Genomic DNA, 21,352 nt, shown 5'->3' with positions numbered 1-21,352 from the left:
AGATGTCATACATATTTTGACAAACGTTTCGTAATGTTGACGGTTGACTATCAATCAAATTTAAAATTGTTTCTCTTAAACAAACTCCTTGGTGGTTTTCGAACGCAGCATCCATCTATCCAAAATTATATTATAATTCCTTAAAATAAACAATATCGGCGACATTAGCAAAATATCCCACAAATCCCGTGTGAATGAAGCCATTGTTAAAATAGAAATAAATATATATTGTCTCAAAATAAACTTAAAAATGACTTCAGCGGACTTACATCAGTCGTGGTATTTCAGAATATGTGAGGAATTCGATGCTTTCTGTGATAAAGTCGATGGTAAAGATATCTGTTACGTTTATTTGAAAGTTTGATTGAATGCGTCACTGCAATTAAATACATATATTCCAGAGAAAATAAACAAAGAGCAGCAACAGTTGAAAGCTTGTAAGAAGAGAACTGAACTGGAGAACAAACTTGCCGTGGAACTTAAGTTAAAAGTAATGATTCTTTAAAATTAATGAGGTCTACAATCATTTGAGCTAATACAAAAATTATATCACTTCAGTCAGATCTCACTCGTCAACTGGCGGAATTGGAGCACAGAGGTGGTGAGCTCGACCGTGTGTGTGCTGCTTTTGAATCCCGTTTGACGATAGCCGACAGCGATCAGCACCGATTGGAGAATGCAAAGTATTTACAACCGTTCCACAGATATTAAACCAGCTAGATGTCCATAAAATGAATATCAAGAAAGCAGTTTAGTTACTCTCATTACCTCACCTATCTGCCAGCGAGAGTTCCATCGGAATTGGTTAATTAAGGCCGTTGTTTCAGAGACAGGCCGGAACAGATACATACAAAACATACAAAGAATCTTATTCCTGAATTATTATTGAACTAAGTGCTGTTATTAAATTACGAATCGACAATACAGCATTACTTATTTCTGTACTGAAGAGAATCTGTTGCCGAATTCTCTTATTTTGATATATTTGGTCATATAAGATTATGGCTTAAACTCACATGCAGTCTCCGCCGGCGCGGGTCTATGAATAATCCTGGTTTTAAACATTATTTATGTGTGGAATTCCTTACAGGGAGACCTACCAGCTGGCTAAGGAGTTGACTGGAATCAGATTGGATTTCAGCGCTCCACCAAATGTGGCCAAAGGATGTATCCTTTTTATCATATATATATTAAGTAGTAGTAGTATTATATATATATATGTATTTCATTGTACATCTTTTAGTAATACCTCCTAAACGTAACACAGATATAAAGAATGAGTCTCATCGAGCCCTGGTCCCGTTTGATATGCCCTTGGATAGTGACGCTTTGTGGCGACTGGCCGCCAACACGCATACACCCAACAACCAGAACATACCTCCCAATTGATATATATATGAAGGGTACAGAAACATATGATGTGACAGAGAATAAACGGAGTTATTGCTAAATTAAACTTTTGATCTGTTAAAAAAAATAATTTTTATTTGGGACGAAACCTCTCATCATTCCATGGATTCACCGTGCGGGTGCCGGGTCCATATGCAGGGATAGGAGCTTCAACGATGCCCGGGACTTGCGACCCGGGTGTAGGTTTCAGGGGCCCGTGTGTAACGCGTTAAACTCTCACCTCCACCGTCCAAGCTCCTCTCTCTATCTAACCATATTTTCAAATATCCACATTCCAAGAATGAACTGGTGTTAGTTCTGGACAGGCCCAAATCTTTTAAAAGGTTGTAATCTCTCTACAGTTACACCTCTCGCTCCCACTTCTGCCGCGTACAAATCCACGACGAACCTATTTCGAGTGAGTTCGTAATATTTATTGACCTTGTTAGCATGGTCTTTGGGGATGTTGGTTTCCCAAGGAACCGTGAGCTCTATTAGTACAGCACGCTTTAAAATATGTCTGGTATAGACGACGTCGCACAAATATCCTCTGGGATGTTGTGTTGCTTCTCATACGTGTCCCTCATTATAGTCCAATCCGAAGCCGCTTTAAGGATGGAGTGAGGCTTGACGTTTGATTCTGTAGCCCTAGTGCCTTCTCTCACTAAAGCTATTGATAGCTTGTTTGTGGCTATTTCTGTTTGCGCTCTGGCTACCGAAAGACTAACTTCACGAATGGTTTCCAGAACCCTATCGTGACGACGCGAGTATTGACCGCTATCCAGGAGTACCCTACATCCCACCAGCAAACGCTTAGCAGTTCCAACTGCCTCCCCGCAGATGTTGCAAGTTTTGAGATAAAATTTCAGCAATGCTGGCGACGGATCATGTATTAAGGTGCGCCATCTTACTGCTAATGGGATGCAAAAACCTCCTACGTCCAGCCACTCGTTATGCATCTCTAAACTCATGGCATGGATCTTATATATATCGTCCTCGTCTCGCCCAATAAAAGGCTTCATTATATGCGTATCCTGGACCTGCCTACTTGATCCTAACCCTACTCTGTTACTTCGCGCCTATCCTTAACCGCTGTTACTGACGAATACAAAACGTAATACTGCCAGCTGATGTTAGTCCTGTGCCCCTCATATATATGACACAAAGAATCGGTGGAACTTAACGAGCTGACCTTTCCTTTGTTTGCATCACCTCGTGGTACAGATCTTGACCCGCAGGAAGCTGTACTTGGAGGTAAAGCGATCTTCGTCCGTCATGGGGTGGTTCAAACGTCAGCTCCCACTACCAAGGTCGGCTATCATCCACAACATCCCTTACGCTGCATGTCTGTGGGAGATGACTACCTTCCATCCGGTAGACCGACAGCTCGGTTACCACCTTTGGGTCATGTATAGAAAAAGCATTGTTTTCCGATATCTAAACTGGACGGGTTACTGATATCTACTGACATTGAACCTGCACTTCGGGGACACAAAATATAATAATAACTTTAAATGTACGTGAAAAAAAACTACAAAAAAAAAGTATTTATATTGTATTCAGGCATTATGGAACACGCTCTTTGCCTTTTTATTCTTCTTCATCTTGTCTCTTTTCTTCTTCTGTCTCTCTGTGCTCCGCAGCAGGCTGATGATGGCGTCCTCATCGTCAGCGACGGTGCTGCCCTCTGTTGACGGCTTCATCTTCTTCGCGTCTATTTCCTGTGATTGTTCGCCATCCGAACGTTTTTGAGGCTTCTCACTGTCATAAATATTTTTTTAATAAGAAGTAATGTTATTGTAGAATGAAAAAATTATCTCTAAGCGTTTTTTTAGGTTTAACAAGTGACCAGAAACTAATATATCAATTATTTAAATTTATTATATCAAACTTTATTTATGTTATAACATTTTCCCTTACTAAATGACGTCAATCCTGCCGTCAGGGAAACCAGAAAAATATAATACTGATAATTTTGATTACAACCAAAACAGTCAACATGTTCTCATATAAACTAATATGCGAAAAATCCTGAGCTGTTTTAGGTAAAACTTTTTATTTGTGAATTCTCAGCAAAGCTGTATGGCAACGCTCGCTTCACCAACACTTACTAATTTCACTAGGTCATAATGAGATCTAAGATTTTCGCGAGTTTTATTCATTTAAATGAAACTAGTATTTTTCGGATAAACTACGTGTGATTAATTTTTGTAAAAAACTACAAAATGTCTGAAGCCGGTGTTTATAGTTTAGAAATACATAAAACTTAAATGTTGCCATCACAAAAAAGCAATGGTTCAGCTTTACTATTAATTGTAATCAGTAATAAAAATAAATCTAAGGATAATAGATTATAATTAGTGCGCACAGAGGGCGCCACTTGTAACACTCAGTCATGATGCATGTATACCTGGCAGACTCCAGGTCTTCCAGCGCTGTTTCCTCCTTCATTTCCAGCTCCTCCTTCATCTCCGGCTGCACGTCCTTCATGGGCGTGCTGGAAGCTGTCTGCACCAGGACGCAGCTCAGCTTAGACGTCAGGTATTGCTGGGGACGAGATAACATTATCATCAGGGCTCATCATATCCTTGGCAGAGGAAGCGTTCTTAATGCAAAGTCACTTCAGCGTGTCAAGGAGATCCATCACCTCCGCGAGTATTCATTTAAAGGAGACTAATATTTCCTGACTACTACGCGTTTTTTTTATTATTTCTAAAACCTACATACTCCCGACGTTTCGGTAACTCTGCAGCGAGCGTGATCGTTAACACGAGATGTTAAATACGATTTGAATGTGTAATGAAGACCGGCTTCCCGTATCCTGCCTCGAGTGTTCACCTTATATAGCAGTTCCTTGGTGTCAGCGCGGTGCACCCGCAGGTGTCTGTCCAGGCTGCAGCTGATGACGGACCCGTGGCTGATGACCACTCCTGTGATGGCCCCGGCGGCTCCTTTATAGCCCTTGTCCAGGTGTCCGCGGCGTAGATCCACCTGGTGCAGCTGTCCGCGGCCGAATCCGACGAACACCTGCCTGGGAGCAGCGAAGGTTTTTGGTGATGAGGACATTTACAAAAGAAGACGCAGTAACGGCGCTCTCCAAGAGAAAGATGTCCGAGACCAGCAATTTTACATTTACAATACTATTTTGATGATTACTTTAGCATCTAATAGTTTCGATAAGACCAAGTCGGATGTGACGAGCGGAAATTATCCAACGTGGCCGCCACCTTACATCAGGCGAAGTTAATCACTCTTTGAAAAAAATCAACAGACCCCAGGAAATCTTTTCCTTTACAGAATATGATATATTCTCATCGGCTTTATCAGTGATAATGACTTTTCAAAATATTAGTAAAATAAGTTTCTTTTTCCAGTTTTAATTCGGTCACCCATCTAACTGTAGACAGGTTTTAGTGTAGCTTAACCTGACATTGTTTCTGTCCACAACACCAGCACCTACACAACACCGTCCTAACACTAAGCTCACCTCTCGTCGAAACCCTTTGATATACACGTGGCGGCCATCTTGTCGCATTCAACGTTACAAACCGGCCGTCTCTGAGCTCTAGTGTCGTATAATCTGTGGATGAGAGTAAGTCAAGTTATTTTGGACGTAATTTTTACGTTCCATGAAGAATTTTTTAATCAATTTTATAGTGTACAATATTAAAGGAATCTTTCAAAACAAAATCAGTAAAAAATGTTGATATTTAACATATACTTTGTATTATATATATGTATTATATATATATATATATATATAATACAAAGTAATAAAATAAATGTTCAGCGTCACTTCCAGTAATGTGTTACAAAACGTCTGAAGCCGGTGTTCATAGTTCACACACAAGCTGATGCTCAAATGTCGCCATCACTAATAACAACGGCTCAGTGTTATGAGTCATTATAATCAGATATAGAAATAACTAAGGATTATAGTATGTTATAATTAGTGCGCTCGGAGGGCGCCACTGGTAACATAATTATATCAACCTAAGCATGTATATTTAGAATTTTCTGTTAATTTTTCCGTCTCACAGAGAATATCTGCTGACAAGACATCCCTCCTACCTGATATATCCGTGTCTAGAGCACACAGCCAGCTCGCTCGGTGACAAAAATGTGAGGTCACTGACCCACACAGCCTTCCGTAGTTGGAGCCAGTCGTGAGGAAGATTCTTCGCCACAAATAAAGGCTCAGTTTCTCCGATTCTATAAACCTTGAGGTCGTTTTCCTCGCCACCTGTGATTAAATCATTTATATTGTTAATAATAAAAATATTTGTCTGTTTGTCTGTGTAAATGAAAATACTGAACCAATTTGTATGATATCTTGATGAGTGGGATACAATTTAACATCTCATCATTCAATGTATTCACCGTGTGGGTGCCAGGTCCATCATTGCAGGGAGAGGAGCTTCAACAGGTGTAGGTTTAAAAGGCCCCTATTGCGCTCGTTAAACGCTCACCTGCACTGTTCAAACTCCTCTCTCTACCTAACCAAAGATCATAAGATCTCACCAGTAGCAAACATAGTGGTGTCTCCATCGAAGATCTTCATCCTATCAATCTTTCCAACGTTGTAGGTGACATTATCCTTCTTGCCATACACCTGCACCACTCCCTCTGATACTGCGGCGACCAGACGTCGTCCGTGCCGACCCAAGCCCACCACATCCCCGGAACCAAAGTCAGCTGTGTATGACTTTGTGAAACCGTGCAGAGTGTTGTACACCTGAATCTGTTATAATATTGTTTATATTGAGATTTTATCCATTGCCAGTAAATTTAACTACTTCTAAACATCATCAACTTATTGAAAACTTTGTCCGGTTTAATAGAGAACTGTTAATTGTTAATTAGTTGGTAATAACCTTCACATGGCAATAAGGCGAGAGCTTTGATGATTCCATGTCATTCATCTGCTATATTAAACGTTGTACAAGGATTTAGTTGAATGTGAAATAAGTTTGAACTTCCATATACACGAACCTGTTGGGTTTTCCTTCCGATCAGTATGTCTGTCTGTTCAGGACTACCCCACACCATACACGTTATGTTATCATCTTTTTGTAAGGTCTTAATATCTACGAGGTTTTCTATGCACTTCTTATTGTTTTTCGATGGATCCGTGTGATACTTTATATCTGGAAGGCCATATAATATATATATTGCAAGTATAATAAATAAATAAAAATTACATTTGTGTCATATTTGCAATAGTATTATTACACTTTTTCTGTATATGCTGTAAAATATGAAACTAACGTTTAAAAGATCCTATTCTGCTCGCTACGAACAGGTCAATCTCTTTATCTTCTTTGATCTGCATTTTATAAAATTATCATATTCGGTGTGGGACTTAGGTTTCAATACCAAAACAATCTCCGACTACCACACGTGAACCTTGACGTTGACAGCTAGATAATTGGTTTTCCGTTCGTTCCAATATATTCTGCTATTTCAAGTTCACCGTTGATTATTGTTTAAATAAATCTTATAATATTGTTGGAGATCTGATCTTGATATTTAAATAACTATTATTTTATATTTAATATGGCAATTAATTTTATTTAGTAGGAAGACCACAGCCTAATATTTTTCCTCATTGTTGTATCACATGTGTTGTGTCACATAACACTGTCTATTTACAATAATATCAACTAACTATCTTTAAGATAATTTTAAAATAAATATATCAATATATTTTTATTTATATTTATTTTATATTATCATTACTAATTTCGTGAAACGGAATGTATTTATTATGACAATTCAAAGGAAAAATCGAGGAAAATTTCAATTGACAACAAAAAATTTAAATAAGTATACATTATAACAGAAACTATTATTTGTTAATCATGGATTCAAGCGATGACTTTTCTATTATATGTCGAACATGTTTATCTAAGGATAATCTCCTTCCGATTTGAACAAATTGTAATGAAGGCGACGAAAACTTTTTAAATAAATCCTTTATCGTCACTGGTGTACAGGTAAAGAAGATTTAAATTTTCTAACTGATTACATGTATCTTTTTAAATTTATAACTGTAATGTATTTAATCAATATTCCGGGCGTAATAGTTTATGATTTACAGATAAGAATCAACGATGGACTACCACAAAATATGTGCGGGAAATGTATTACTTACATTAATCACACGATAAGTTTTAGAACGAAATGTAAAGAGACAGAAAATAAGTTAATGGCTATGAGAGAAAAACTCGATAATACACTATCAGAACTAGAGTTATCAAATCCTAACGACGATACGAAACCTTTGAATAATTACACTGTTGATACATCACAAGTAAATATCGAGACGGAAAAAGATGTATGTACAGAAGATAATGAACAGAACTTAGCAAACAAAGAGACAACGGCATCCGAGAGTAATCTATATGAATTGGACAAAACAGATCCATGTCTCAAACGTGTTGTGTGTAAGTTGTGTCAAAGAAAGTTATCCATGAGGAGCCTCTGGTCACACATAACTAGGAGACATCCCGGTGCTGATGAGAGACGAGTCAAGTGCGAGCTATGTGATGATTATATACTTAAGGAGAAGCTGAACCGACACAGGATATTGATGCACGGAGAAAAATTCAGATGCCGAGTTAGTACAGTGATGGTTGAAATATGGAATATGTGATGTGGCTCAGATAATGATTGGTCCTCATATAAAACATACTGAACGGATTATCATGACATGAGATTTAGATATTTCCTATATAATAGATTAATATATATATATATATATATATATATATATATATAACTATATATATACAGCTTTTACAATTGAGATATCTGTAGTACTTATATATTAAACTATTAATATTATTCAGCATCAATTAAATCATTCAAATTCCTAAAGTTTTCTCATTATTTGTTTATCATTTACACATCGTTTGATAATATCTGTGGGTAATTTATGTATGATTTCTGTTTTAGTACTGCAAAACCGAGTTCGATGGCAGGGAACGGCTTGTGGAGCATGTTGAGAGCTGCTGCATGAAGAGGAGACGGAAATCCTATGAATCAGTACGCGGAGATGTTTAGTACCGTCTAGATATAAGGCCATCCGTGGAGTAGGTCACCATAATTAAAGGACTTTTGAACCTGTCCCGGCCCTGTCTCAGGCTATCACAGTTTTAAAACCCCTCCTCTTGATGTGACGTCACACATTTTTTAAATTTCTGCTTTAATAATAGACGAGTGAAAACAGCTATTTAAATTTTTTTTTATTTTCGTTTGTTGTTGTTTGTTATATATCCAATTTTGATGTGTGACGTCACAGAATCATTGCCCCCCCCCCCCGTTGACGTGTGACGTGCCGTATGGACGGCGCCTAACATGAATTTTCAGTCGTGTGAATGTTGGATTTTAACAAAATCTTAGTTACGTATGTATGTTTGTTCATCGTGGAACAGTTCTGATGCAGGATCCAGGATCCACCCCATCCGAATACTACTTCCGGTTTGACCGCCCTCTCATTCCAGAGCAGAGAAATGTGCGAGTGTGATGTCTGTCACAAAAGTATGCAGAGAGCCAGTCTGAAGGTCCACAAGGCGGTCAAGCATTCTGGATTGAAGCCGGTTTGTGAGGTATAAAGACACACACGCACACGCACACACACACGCACACGCACACACACACGCGCACACACGCACACATTAATGATGATTTATCCAGGACTAGTGGAAGTATGAGTAATCTTTTAAATACCTTTAAGACTACCTGACTAGACTCGGGACATTGTAATAGATGGAAGGTAGCTGGTTAGAGACGGTGCAGAGGTTGCAGGTCACACTCCAGGTGGTTGATTCAGGCCGCTGTGTTTCCAGCACTGCGGCAGGTGCTTCGGTAACAAGCTGAGGCTGGAAGAGCATAATCGTTCCAAGCACGGCTACGAGAAGTTCAAATGCTCCTCCTGCGACTTCCAGAGCGCCTCCACCCTGTCCATGAAGGTAGACTCACGTTGATATAGCTCAGGAGAGTGAGTGACACAGTCAATGCGTTTCGTGTTCCCATTATAATAACAAAAAATTTAAAATGAGGGTAGGTTAAATTTTTGTGTATGATATCGTGTATTCAAAATTTATCTTGTCTCGTTGGATGTCCATCTGCTGTGTCAATTTCGATGGAGTTGATTTCCGTTGACGTGAGTCGTGTTTAGAATCACGAGCGCCGTCATCGCGGCGAGAAGCCGTTCGTGTGCGAGGCGTGCGGCGCTGGCTTCCACGCGGCCTACCTGCTGCAGCAACATAGGCAATCCCACAGGAGCGAGAGGAAATATAAGGTATAGGATACTGCGAGCACAGTCTAGACTAGTGTGGACTAGTGTGGGCTACTCTAGACTAGTATAGGGATCTCGGTGACCGCAGCGACATCTATACTATGAGAGACGTGACTACATAAAAACAACTGTCATACCATTCCCGAGGGAACTGAAATATTTTTTTCCAATAAATCCCAACCTGTATATAATTCCGACGTCTGAGCTGCACTGTCGTAAAGTTTCATCAAAATGAATTCAGTATCACCAAGCCCCGGCACGTCGTCACGCTAGTTCTACATGTACCGAGCTGTTCTCCGTAACACGCCCCCCCTGCCTCCGCCGCAGTGCGCCTCGTGCCCCGCCAGCTTCAAGTCCAACAACGGCCTGCACACCCACCGGCGGGTGTGCCACACCCAGGCCCGCGTGTCGTGCGCGCTGTGCTCCAGGGTGTACAGCTGCAGGCACTACGCCCTCAAGCACATGCGGACTGTACACGGGTGTGCCGGACCCCTCGCCGCCCTCGACGTGCACACATAAACCTGACCACAGATTATATATATAATAAAGACCTTCTGTTTAAACGGTGTGTTATTCGTACGTCTGTCCTACACGTGATAAGTTTAATGTTATTCCTGGTATTTTTTTTACGCGTTCCCGTGTATCAGCACATGTTCGCCAGAGAGAGAGAGAGGAAAGTAAAATGTGCTCAGTGTTGCTATTATTTCTTTATCTTTTAAAAGGACTGTTTACAAAGTCACGAAGCGAGACTCGCTGTTTCAGATAGATAAAGAATAAGATTAAAATAAGATACGGGACGTGTGTAGTGTAGACTAAAAATATTAAGAGTGTCAAAACAGTAGAAAAATGACTAGAAAGTTGGCAGCCGGAGCCAGAAACCAGGCGTTGTATTATAACTATCGTAATCATTAAGGAAATAAAACACATTATAATTGAGTTTATTTATAAGTAGCTTCATTCACATTTATATAATAAATTAATTTTATTCTACGAATCACTTCACAAGCGTACTAAAGCGCGACAGCTCAGTGGTGCGGGTGGCGGGAACTATGTCTGTTGTCGTGAGGATTATAACTCGTCTATTTTATGAGTCATATATTTTCTTAATATTCGTCGTGGAATGGATAGTCCGGATGGTGGACACTGAAAACGAAAAGAAACATTTTGGTAAGGTTCTATTCTCTTCACATACAAGATAAATTAATTACAGAATTATTTACTACTTGTATTGGTTGGTTATTTTCTGAGTTAATATTTACTGAAAACACGTCACTTAATCTCAAAGTAAATATTTCTCTCCTATTCCACTTGTAGACACTACGAAGTCAGGCATATATTATATAATCCAAATGGGTGGTACTCACTCTCCCATAGTACAGAGTCGTCCGTTACATTCAAATGTAGCGATGAGGTCAATGTCTTCAGGTGAAAGCTGGAAATCCAGCACCTGGAAGTTCTGTTCGATGCGACTCTTCGTCACCGATTTGGGGATCACTATTAGGCCTCGGTCGATCGCGTACCTACGTACACATGTACATATATATACACAACAAAAACATTAAAAAATATACTTGTCTTATAAAGCCAGTACTTTTAAATAACAAATAAAACCTTCATAAAACAAACTAATTATTATCTTAAACCAAAACACCTTAAATAAGTTAAATTTAATTTACAATAATACAAATCGCGTCGAAAAATATTTTCCCGCGTAAAAGTGAACAAAACAAAGGTCATCGCTGTGACGTCACTTCGGGTGCGTTCTGGAATTTAAAGGTTCGTTTCAAATTAAATGTCGGTACCCTAAATATATATATATATATATAGACGCATTTATAGTATCTTGCCCTTAGCTAGATTCTACCACGTTAAACTATAATATAACTATAATTCAATAATATTAGCCAAACAAAAAGAAATTTATTGAATTTAACCACCAAATTAATGCCACCCCAGACTATATATAGTAAGACTAGCTAGCCTAGTTGCTTCTTAAGTTTGAAGCCTGCTCGTGTCGATTTTTTATTCCATATTTTCTTTTACACCTGTATCTGGTGATTATGATTGTCATGAGGGACGAAGTCCGCAAATATGAGTTCATATTCATATCAGAACCGAAAGAATTATCCCGGGATGGAAAGCATCCTGAATAAAAATCGTCTTTGGCTGAGAAATTTATTACGTCCGTAATTATCTAATTAAACAAAAAGCAAAAATATGAAGATAATGTTGCAAGTAAATAAATATATAGCTCAAAAATATATTCTATTAAATAACAAATGTTCCAGTAACTCAATATTTTTGGTAGCTTTTACTGACGAGGTTTGTAATAAAGTTTTTATGAATAGCAAACGTCGTCATTACCATGAAGACATAAACAACAAGTTTCAAGAGCTCTGAACATTTACGATTTCTAATTAAAAAGAAAATACCTCATAAATAATGATTCTACCATCTGTCTGTCTGTTACAGGGTAGTTTTTTTAAATACATATATATATATATATATATGTATCGTATGTTACGTTAGACAGATGGCGCTGCAGTCGGTATCCACGTTATTAAACATTAAGCGTAGCGTGTATATATATATATATATATATATGTAGGTCAATCACCCCCAAATCCTCATTTATACTAAATCTCACGTAAGCCTTTTAATCCGAGGTTAACTAAGTTAAACGCAAGTTAAAACGTCGCTAACCACGCAGCGTCAACAGTTTTTTCATCCATTAGTCGTGCCACACTAAACTGGCGTGGATTTAATGGGAAACGGGGAACAATTCGTATGTTGTGGGAACAATTTGAACTTGTGGTAATCATATCCCTACTCTCCTTGCTATATATATTGTAAATATGAAAGTTAGTCTGTCTGCCTGGCTGTTTGTTACGTTTTAACGTCTAAACCGCTGACCGATTTTAATGAATTTTGGTATACAGATAGATCTAACCTTGTAGAAGGATATGAACTATATATGCTGATCCCGAAATTAACGAAGCGTTATCACGAGCGAGTTTTGTTACTTTTTGCGCAGACGGGATCTCGGGTCTATATTTTATTTTCAGATAAACGAGCAGAGTTCCCTGTAATCTATTGTTTGAGTATTCATATTATAAGTTCGTCATAAAATGTTAAGTGTTTTTATGTTCATTAAATACTCCTGACAGCTCTTTATTGCTTCTTGAGCTTTATATTTGTCGACCTCATTACATTCGTACTTCAAACAGTGAACTATATTTATGCCGCCGGCTTTGTTGGTTATTTTTTTTATCGCTTTATTTCTAAACGATCCTAACGTCAGTGTCATCTTAATAAAAAGTGTCTGTAGTTTTTGAGCGACTTTTAAAAATGGAACTATTTTTTTCGGATGTACTACTACGTATAATCTGACACTTTCATCTCGTCTGTCCGTGATCACGGATGCTGTAACCGAAGCTCCCGGATCATGTAGTTACAAAATTATTAAAAACTCGTAGTATCCGAAAAACTTGGTTTCATTTTTAATTTGTACTGAAAATATTGGATGTGGCTACTTATAAATAAGTTTGATCATCATGATTTACAAACTAATCATCATCACCAGCCTATCGAGCCCACTGCTGAGGAAAAGCCTCCTTTCACATGGAGAAGGTTACAGCATTAACCACCACGCTTGCTCTAGGCTGATTGTCGATTTCAAACTTATTATATAAGACCAGGTTTCCTCGCGACGTTTTCCTTCACCGTCCGTGAGTGGTGTCTAAATACTCTTAGAAAGTACACAAGACTCGGAAAACATCACATTGGCACTTGCCAGGTTTCGAACCCGAGCTCTCGTGTTTGAGAGTCGGGTCTTTAACCTCCAGGCCGCCACGACTTGTACAAATTATTAATATATGTAGTGTTTGTACCTAACGAGTACTTGAGCTGGTGTTTTGCTATATCGACTGGCAATGTTCTTGAGCCGCTGGTCCTCCAAGAGCTGAGGGTCGTCCGGCTTGGCCCAGGGTCTGTCAGGAGAGCCGAGCGGAGAGTACGCCGTCACCGAGATACCGTAGGACGAGCAATGCTCTAACAGCTTGGACTGGTTCAGGTATGGGTGGACCTCGATCTGCGGGTTGAGAAGCTTTTTGAAACAAGCTGTTGAAGTTTTGTGGGTAGTTCTGGATAAGAGATAGCGTGATTTAACCGTAGAGTAGATGGTACTAACTGCGTTTAAATCGTTGAAATTTAAGTTTATCTCATTTAGTTGCCTTTATCCAAAACCACAATAGTTTTCTCCTATTCCCATTCACTGCTGCGCTGCAATTGCCTATGACTATAAATCAATACAAATATACTAGTTTTTTGCTATCTTTACGAATTCGTATTTAACTGACTCGCCTGTAACATAGCTGGTTTGACTCTCGCCATTTCCATAACACGATCGATCTGTCGCTTGTTGAAGTTTGACAGCCCGATGCTCTTGGTGAGGCCTTTGTCGACCAGGGCCTCCATAGCCTTCCAGGTGTCCACATAGTCTACTGGCGACGGTATAATTTTCCCCTCCTCGTCCTTCGGGAAGAGCTCCTCGCCTTCCTAAATGGAACAGGTTAGACTTCATTCCTGCATTGTTCTAGTTTCATAGCTGAACTGATTATTTATTTTATTTCAATAAATCACTATGAGTTAATTTTACTAACTTTACTATTCAATCACTGTAGAAGTTATAATATTAAACAGAGACTTTACCGTAAATAAACCGTTCATAATGGTAATGTAGATATCTATAAAAGGTTCTATATAGTATTAAAAAAACCTTATATATTTATATATATAAATATATGTAAATGAAGTCCATGCATGATTCTTCATTTAGTTTTATACCACGTAACTTGGTTGGCGAACTAATAGAGTTTTTGAACGCACGCTTAGATGTCATCAGTGTCGCTGCTGTCAACACTATAGTTTCTTTCAAAGAACACGTGGTGACAAAATTGTTTCGTTTATTGTTTAACAAGACTAACTAATAAAAGTAGGAATAAATAAATAGCTTTAAATGTTGTTTCTTTCACAGGTTCGTGCATTTACAATAATTACTTTGACAGAACTACAGTGTAATGTAATTAATACTTGTTATAATAAAACATATCTTTCACAGAAACGCAATTAAGTTTTTATTCCTACACAATAATTGGTAGTGTGTTAATACACATTATGTATATATTATAAATGGCGTTAGAATCGATTATTGATGTGAATAATGCATCCCCAAGGTCATAGGTCGATACATGTAAATAATTGAACAGTATCGACCTCGGCGACTTGCACAAAGATGTACACGTCTATGAACAGACAGGACATATATATGAAATAAACTGTTTGTTATGCAGCTAGACGGATTTAGAGGCGACGCTAGATAGTATCTGGAGAAAGAGTAGATATATATATATAGTTAAACAATTTTTAACTCAAGAACGGCTATGTCGATTTGACTGAAAATTGTTTGGGAGGTAGTTTATAACCAGCAGAGGGACATACGATACTTATCATCCCGTCCGACTTAAAAAGACAAACACATTTAACTTAATAAAATCCGAAACCTGTTTTATTTACTGCGTCTAAGGCGGACCCGAGTTCGTCCGGTTAGCTATACATTACTAATACTGAAATTGACGCACACGAGGTGGGAGCAGGAATTAGTATATATATGTATGTATATAATTTTTTTTTTGCTGTTAGGACAGAATTAACATTCATATATAAATATATACGTTTTAGTAGGATCATATATAAGATCGGTGTTATATATATTTAAATCTATTAAACTGCCATACCTTCATGGCTTGTGGCCAGTGTATTAGGTACAGGTCTAGGTAATCCAGGCCAAGGTCCTCGAGAGTCCTCCTGATAGCACCCTCGACCAGGTCGGGCCGGTGGAAGGTGCACCACAGCTTCGATGTAATAAAAATATCCTCACTGGCGGAAAAATTTTGTTAAAAATGACTTATGTTAAAAAATCCCCACCTAAGTGTGTGATTGTTTCGCAAAGTTACTGGTAGAAATGAGATTGAACTGTTCCTCGTCTTTATATGTAAGCACGTGACAATATGCATTTACGTATATTTAATAAGGAACTGCAAACTCTCCGTGTGGAGTTTAACGATGGGAACTTAAAGTAAGTCTGAAAGCTCTTCCAATGAGATTTCTGTTGGTTGCGTACATGAGTTTTAAAAAAAGTTATTAAACTTATATTAAGATATTACAGTGTAACTATAGGTTTGTGTCACCACACTACAAACGGAGAGTCAGCAGTTTGTCAGTCATAGATCGAAGAACAGTATTAACGCGGTTCGTTTAGTGAAACACAGATAACGCCTCGTGTGTAGTGTAAAGCTTCTGGACTTGTGATATCCATATATCCTTACCACGGGTTACGTCACTAAACTCAAGACCAATTACACGTCGACGGTGTGTGTCAAGATTTATGAATAAACTGAATACAGTCTGTTAATAGTAACGACGGAAATTAATACCAAGGATAGTAAAATAGTTAACTACAACCTCAAACTCTTTTATCTTTAGCAATAATCATTATACAATCACCGCTTGATAACTCCCTCGTCGAACTTCTGCTTCAGAGCCTCCCCGACCTCCTTCTCGTTGAGGTAAATATAAGCGCAGTCTATGTGTCTGTAGCCAGCGTCGATCGCCACCTTCACGGCCTCCGTCACCTCTCCGGGCTTGGACTGTCATCAGAAACATCATGTAGAAGTTTCCAGAACTTACCACGGGTCGCATAGACGAAATAACACACAGCTCAAACTGTGATACATACACTTACGTACATTTTACCACGTGCGAAGTTGTTGTTAATTGAAAAATTAAAGTGTTCGTTTTAAGTGTGACGCGCAAACTTGTGGTACGAGACTATTGTTTTTGATAAAACGTATGCTTACTCTAAGTTCTGGCCGTCACGCTACACACGAAGCGCTTCACGTTTTTCAGTCAATAACCTACGTTAATAGTATGTGATGAGATATATTAATGAAACATTGTTAGCGCTCAGTGTGTAGTGTACTACACAACTTTGTAGTAAGCCGACAGTTTAGGTATTTTCACGTAAAAGCCTAACAGATGCACGTAAATGTAAATTCCGTCCATATTCTACTAATGAGATATTTCTCTAACAAACTGTTAAAACGTTTTATTTAAAAAAAAAGCAATGATTTAGGAAATTTATAACAAGAAATTACAATTACAGAAATAAAACATGCCGACGTCACTGGTTAGCAGATATGGTGTAACATTATACACGAACAAACAAACGAACACGCGCTAATTTAATTCATATAAATCTAATACAAACGGTGATGTTTTCCAAAATAATTGAAATTTTGGATACACATATCTTGACCAAAAGTGAATAAATATAAAAAAAATATTTTTTTATAAAAAGAAAACTTGGCTCTAAAAAATTCAAATAGTAAATATATTGTGAAAAATCGGTCACGATACCTCAGTTGGTAACGTTTTAACGAGACGTTAAAGGCTTGCTTCCGGTTTGTCACGAGAAATATTTCGTCGCACGGTTTCAATGCGAGTATTATTATTAAAACACTAGGACTAACTATAGTTTAGGACTCACACTGGAACGGAGGGTTTAAATTAATCATTTTACTGAAAAAAATATAACATATGACATATTTGTTTATAAGGTGCTCTTATTAGTGATGGCTTTTAACTTTTTAATAATTTTTTTCACAGACCTAGACTTTGTTTGAGTAGAATCATCCGCGAAAAATAAAAAAAAATTCAAATACTTCCGTGCATTTATAAATAACCTTATAACAAAGAAACGCTATAAATAACTTAATATTTTGAAGATATTTTTGCCAAGAGATGTTTTTTTGAGTACATCTTACAGACATCACTCTTGTATCTTAAATCGATATAATTCTGATAACACGATTAACGCCAGATGCTAGTTGGTACTGTTTCAAGATTATTTTAATTTCATCATGTTTTATTTTATTGAAAAATATTGTTTTTTTTTTTTTCAAAAAAGTCTCAGTAAAATGTAAGACCTTTGACATTGAACCTGTTTGGTAATTAAAAAAAAGAGTGACAGTTTTTTTTTTCTTACTTTCCAAGTCCCTAGTCCAAGGACGGGACAGGTTCGTCCGTTGTTCAAAACGATCACTGGTGCCGCCATTTTGTTGTTTCAACTTCACCTCTAGCTTCAACAAAGTTTCAATACTGACTGACCGTGTGAGATATAAAGACGCTTTTATAAACCGTTAAGGGGAAGATACTTGACTATTCATGATTATTATGGTATTTGATATGTGATTTTTAACAGCCCGATTCTTACAAGAGTTACCTTGCGGAAATAATAGGAAATTATTTTATTTCATCATATATTTTATATTTTAGATGTTTTTACACAGAACACTATAACAAAATAATTCCCAGTAAAGTTTATTATACAAATAAAATTTTAATTATTAGATCGAAGACTTCCGCGAGTATTCATTTAAATTAAACTAATATTTTCTATTATATAACTAATATTCAAATATACCATAAATATAAAAATAAATTAATTAAAAATTTAGACCTATATTCATAAAAGATTTATATCTTTGATTTATACGATGTTAAAATACATATTAAAAGATACTATTTTGTTGTATTATTTTATTAAAATTTTATTCTCGTTGAGCGCCTCCATTTAAATCGCCATGGAAAAAATATCGGAAACTTACAGCGGGTGACATCACAATGCAGGAGTTAAAATCGTTAAGTTGGCAACACTGATATGGTACGAATAGTAAAATAGTGCGCGGAGTCCCTTCCGAGGGAGAAGTGAGACTTCGCAATGTGGAAATGAAAATAGGAAGGGCTGGTAATCTAGTTTTAGTGAAGACATATTGTTTCTTTAAGACAAACTTTATTAACATTGCTTACAATTCACTATTGACCCGTTTACTCACTAGCTTAGTTAGCTCACTCTCTTTCCCTTCCCCCCTCCCCGGAAGCGTTGAATGTGTAACGCAACCTTGTCGGAAGTTATTAGAAGTTTTAATTCAATAGATGTATAAATTAAATAACTTATATATATTTATTACTATGTCTTATCTATTAATATATCTATAACTCTTAAAGGAGTACAATTTTACGTTTCATGCTCATTGGCACCTGTATTTTTTTTTTATAATTGTCGTTGGTCGCTTAGAATCTTGTAAGGGTATAATGTATTGTTTGTTGACCTGTTTATATTCAATTATTAAGACATCACAAAATAAGAATTGTTAGAAAAATATACAACATATAAGTCCGATGTAATTCATCAACTTTATTGATGAATGAAGTTTCTAGAATATATAAATGCTATTGGGGATATTAAATTTAGTACATTTACAATGCACCTTAATCAGTATTAATATTTATATTCATAATACCATTAATAACATATATAAAATAATAAAAAGTAATCGAAAAGATATTCAATACACGTAAGTAGCCTGAGATAAAATAAGACGTTGGTTGTATATCAAATAAATTTCCAAAATGGATGCTAAGAGGTGAATTCTCTGAAAATTATGGCTTATCAAGAATAAACATGGCGGACATAGTTTGAGGAATAATTGAAAAGACTTCTTTAAAATATATCGAAGTGTATCAGAGATAAGATACCGTGAGGCTTGAGCAGCTTTCTGTGTGTATTAGTTTTCAAAATAACCTTCGAAATAGTTATCGAACGATACCATGGCGGGAAAACTAACAGGGGATGTAATTGTCTTATATTATCTATAATATTTGCGTAAAGAGAGCGAGTCTCTCTGAACAGCGGACACATAACAATATTATCATTATTAGTGGACTTCTTTTCTTGTAACTCCTTCATTCATCATTTATCATGGAATGCGAGAAGTAGGTCATATATCATGTATGTATAACACGGCCCTATCACATTATGCTTACTCCGCGTTCCTTTCGTCACACTTCATACTCTGCGTTAACAGCTACAATTATTACGCTATAATTCGTAAACTATCCGGGCAAATAATTAAAACTAATATATTATTATTACTAAATGGTGGGAGTCACCATGATCATTTTTGCTGTAAAGTAACCGAAACGTCGGGATTACGTAGATTAAAAAAATAAAAAAAGCGTAGTGAATCCGAAAATTTTAAGGTTATGTCAATGAAGTCGCGAGCCTTTTTTTTTTTTTTTTGATGACGCAGGGAAACTCTTTTTACGAGCCGTCTCACCAGCCTTGGTGGGGCCGGAGAGGATGTGTGAGACTCGACCTGGGCAGGTCCCTACTCACTAAAACCACTGCGAAAGCCATCGGCCGCTATGTTGGTGCACCCCGGATCTGTCAGCGACAGGGCACACCAGCGACTGGCCGATCCTGGCAAAGACCGGACTTACTCCCTCGGAGAAAGGGGGTGATCCCGGCAATTAGGACCGCCCCGACGACGCCGGGCTTTCACAGGAGCCGGGTTACCAGCCCGACCCCAGCCCGGGGCGCAGGGGCGCTATTGGAGGAGGCGTTGATATCGCCCCCGGCGCGCCCCCGTCCGTCGTCTGCGGAGGGAGGGTGCATCAGCCGCAACCTCCCGTTCCCGCTCAGATGCCTCCTTCGTGGACATAACCGTCTCACAGAAGGAGGACACCGCCATCCAGGACCTGTCACTCTCAAGCATCTTCTCCGCGACACTCGAAAGCGACAAGCCCACTCCGCCGAGCGCCGCCACAAGGTCTTGGCGCTGCGCAGCCCATCTCGGGCACACCTCGAGGGTGTGCTGGGCTGAGTCCACCGCAGCGCCGCACTCATGGCAGCCTCCTCCCGGCTCTCTCCTGGCCACCCGACACAAGTAGTCACCGAAACAGCCGTGCCCGGTGAAAACCTGCGTCAGGCGGAAAGTAAGGGGTTTGCGTTTCCGCCTCATCCAACGCTCTAGGACCGGACGGAGCGCAGCCGTTGTACGTTTACCGTACGGCTGGCCCGCCAGGTCCTCCCCCCACTCCCGCATAAGGCGCGACTCCCCCTGCCGGCGAACCGCCCGGATCTCCTCTGACGAAGGGTTCTCTCCGAGAGCCCTCCTACCCGAGACGTAAGAGAACACCTCGGCGAGAACCGACGCCACCAGATCCCAGGGCGGATCGCCAGCAAGAGCCGTCGCTGCGGCCCAGGAGACCGTACGGTACCCCCTAATCACCCTCACCGCGGGTGCCCTTTGCGCCGAGCGCAGTAGGGCCTTGACCCCGCGGCTCATCGGTCGATCAGCCCAAACGGGAGCACCGTACGTGGCTATACTCCGACAGACCCCAGAGTATAGCCGCCTGCAAGCTGCGCTGGGTCCTCCGAGGTTCGGGAGGAATTTCCCCAGCGCACCTGCCGTCCTCATGACCTTCGGCCCCAACTCCCTGAAATGGGGCACGAAGGTCCACCCTCCGTCAAGGGTGAGCCCCAGATATTTCATGGTCGGGCTCACCCTGACCCTCCCTCCTCCTATGAGAAGGGTGGCACCCGGCGGGGGTCCTTTCCGCCCAGTCCCGCGGAAGAGGAGGGCTTCGGTCTTGTCGATTCTGACCCGAAGCCCCAACCTCTCTATGCGGCTGACCACGAGATCAGTACCGACCTCGGCCAGCCGCGCCGCCTCCTTGTAGCTCCGTCCCCGGGATAGG

General features: G+C 39.1%; 4 protein-coding genes across 4 annotated transcripts; 2 read left to right on the top strand and 2 right to left on the bottom strand.

The window, feature by feature from the left end:
- Positions 1-38: 38 nt before the first annotated feature.
- On the top strand, positions 39-1,453 carry LOC133320459 (uncharacterized). Its single transcript, XM_061528998.1, has 5 exons — positions 39-329; positions 402-490; positions 559-683; positions 1,091-1,167; positions 1,268-1,453. Exons 1-5 carry the CDS (start codon positions 251-253, stop codon positions 1,387-1,389), a joined length of 492 nt encoding a protein of 163 aa, XP_061384982.1. The 5' UTR covers positions 39-250; the 3' UTR covers positions 1,390-1,453.
- A 1,477-nt stretch (positions 1,454-2,930) lies between these two features.
- Positions 2,931-6,817, bottom strand: LOC116776964 (WD repeat-containing protein 74). The gene is made up of 8 exons (XM_032670274.2): positions 6,658-6,817; positions 6,382-6,536; positions 5,911-6,130; positions 5,461-5,632; positions 4,877-4,969; positions 4,228-4,420; positions 3,800-3,936; positions 2,931-3,150 (listed from the first exon to the last, which is right to left on the bottom strand). The coding sequence occupies exons 1-8, from the start codon at positions 6,719-6,721 to the stop codon at positions 2,949-2,951; spliced, it is 1,236 nt and encodes a 411-aa protein (XP_032526165.2). The 5' UTR covers positions 6,722-6,817; the 3' UTR covers positions 2,931-2,948.
- A 348-nt stretch (positions 6,818-7,165) lies between these two features.
- On the top strand, positions 7,166-10,254 carry LOC116776913 (zinc finger protein 875-like). Its single transcript, XM_061528948.1, has 7 exons — positions 7,166-7,385; positions 7,490-8,008; positions 8,347-8,436; positions 8,895-8,999; positions 9,240-9,362; positions 9,572-9,694; positions 10,019-10,254. Exons 2-7 carry the CDS (start codon positions 7,520-7,522, stop codon positions 10,208-10,210), a joined length of 1,122 nt encoding a protein of 373 aa, XP_061384932.1. The 5' UTR covers positions 7,166-7,385; positions 7,490-7,519; the 3' UTR covers positions 10,211-10,254.
- A 359-nt stretch (positions 10,255-10,613) lies between these two features.
- Positions 10,614-17,933, bottom strand: LOC116776915 (aldo-keto reductase family 1 member B1-like). Its single transcript, XM_061528949.1, has 7 exons — positions 17,796-17,933; positions 16,256-16,398; positions 15,487-15,628; positions 14,054-14,248; positions 13,582-13,781; positions 11,056-11,211; positions 10,614-10,834 (listed from the first exon to the last, which is right to left on the bottom strand). Exons 1-7 carry the CDS (start codon positions 17,862-17,864, stop codon positions 10,795-10,797), a joined length of 945 nt encoding a protein of 314 aa, XP_061384933.1. The 5' UTR covers positions 17,865-17,933; the 3' UTR covers positions 10,614-10,794.
- Positions 17,934-21,352: the final 3,419 nt, after the last annotated feature.

Source organism: Danaus plexippus, assembly GCF_018135715.1.
Source record: "Danaus plexippus chromosome 29 unlocalized genomic scaffold, MEX_DaPlex mxdp_36, whole genome shotgun sequence".
Taxonomy (NCBI): domain Eukaryota; kingdom Metazoa; phylum Arthropoda; class Insecta; order Lepidoptera; family Nymphalidae; genus Danaus; species Danaus plexippus.
This window is presented reverse-complemented; position numbering and strand designations above follow the sequence as displayed.

Excerpts from the sequence above, each read along its gene's own strand:
- LOC133320459 (XM_061528998.1), top strand. The coding sequence starts at position 251 with ATGACTTCAGCGGACTTACATCAGTCGTGGTATTTCAGAATATGTGAG. Across the intron at positions 684-1,090 it reads CACCGATTGGAGAATGCAAA|GGAGACCTACCAGCTGGCTA; the intron begins GTATTTACAACC and ends AATTCCTTACAG. Across the intron at positions 1,168-1,267 it reads ACCAAATGTGGCCAAAGGAT|ATATAAAGAATGAGTCTCAT; the intron begins GTATCCTTTTTA and ends AACGTAACACAG.
- LOC116776964 (XM_032670274.2), bottom strand. The coding sequence starts at position 6,721 with ATGCAGATCAAAGAAGATAAAGAGATTGACCTGTTCGTAGCGAGCAGA. Across the intron at positions 6,537-6,657 it reads CAGAATAGGATCTTTTAAAC|ATATAAAGTATCACACGGAT; the intron begins GTTAGTTTCATA and ends ATGGCCTTCCAG. Across the intron at positions 6,131-6,381 it reads TCGGAAGGAAAACCCAACAG|ATTCAGGTGTACAACACTCT; the intron begins GTTCGTGTATAT and ends ATATTATAACAG.
- LOC116776913 (XM_061528948.1), top strand. The coding sequence starts at position 7,520 with ATGTGCGGGAAATGTATTACTTACATTAATCACACGATAAGTTTTAGA. Across the intron at positions 8,437-8,894 it reads GACGGAAATCCTATGAATCA|AGCAGAGAAATGTGCGAGTG; the intron begins GTACGCGGAGAT and ends CTCTCATTCCAG. Across the intron at positions 9,695-10,018 it reads GGAGCGAGAGGAAATATAAG|TGCGCCTCGTGCCCCGCCAG; the intron begins GTATAGGATACT and ends CCTCCGCCGCAG.
- LOC116776915 (XM_061528949.1), bottom strand. The coding sequence starts at position 17,864 with ATGGCGGCACCAGTGATCGTTTTGAACAACGGACGAACCTGTCCCGTC. Across the intron at positions 14,249-15,486 it reads ACTGGCCACAAGCCATGAAG|GAAGGCGAGGAGCTCTTCCC; the intron begins GTATGGCAGTTT and ends TGTTCCATTTAG. Across the intron at positions 11,212-13,581 it reads CCAGCTCAAGTACTCGTTAG|GTACGCGATCGACCGAGGCC; the intron begins GTACAAACACTA and ends ATGTGTACGTAG.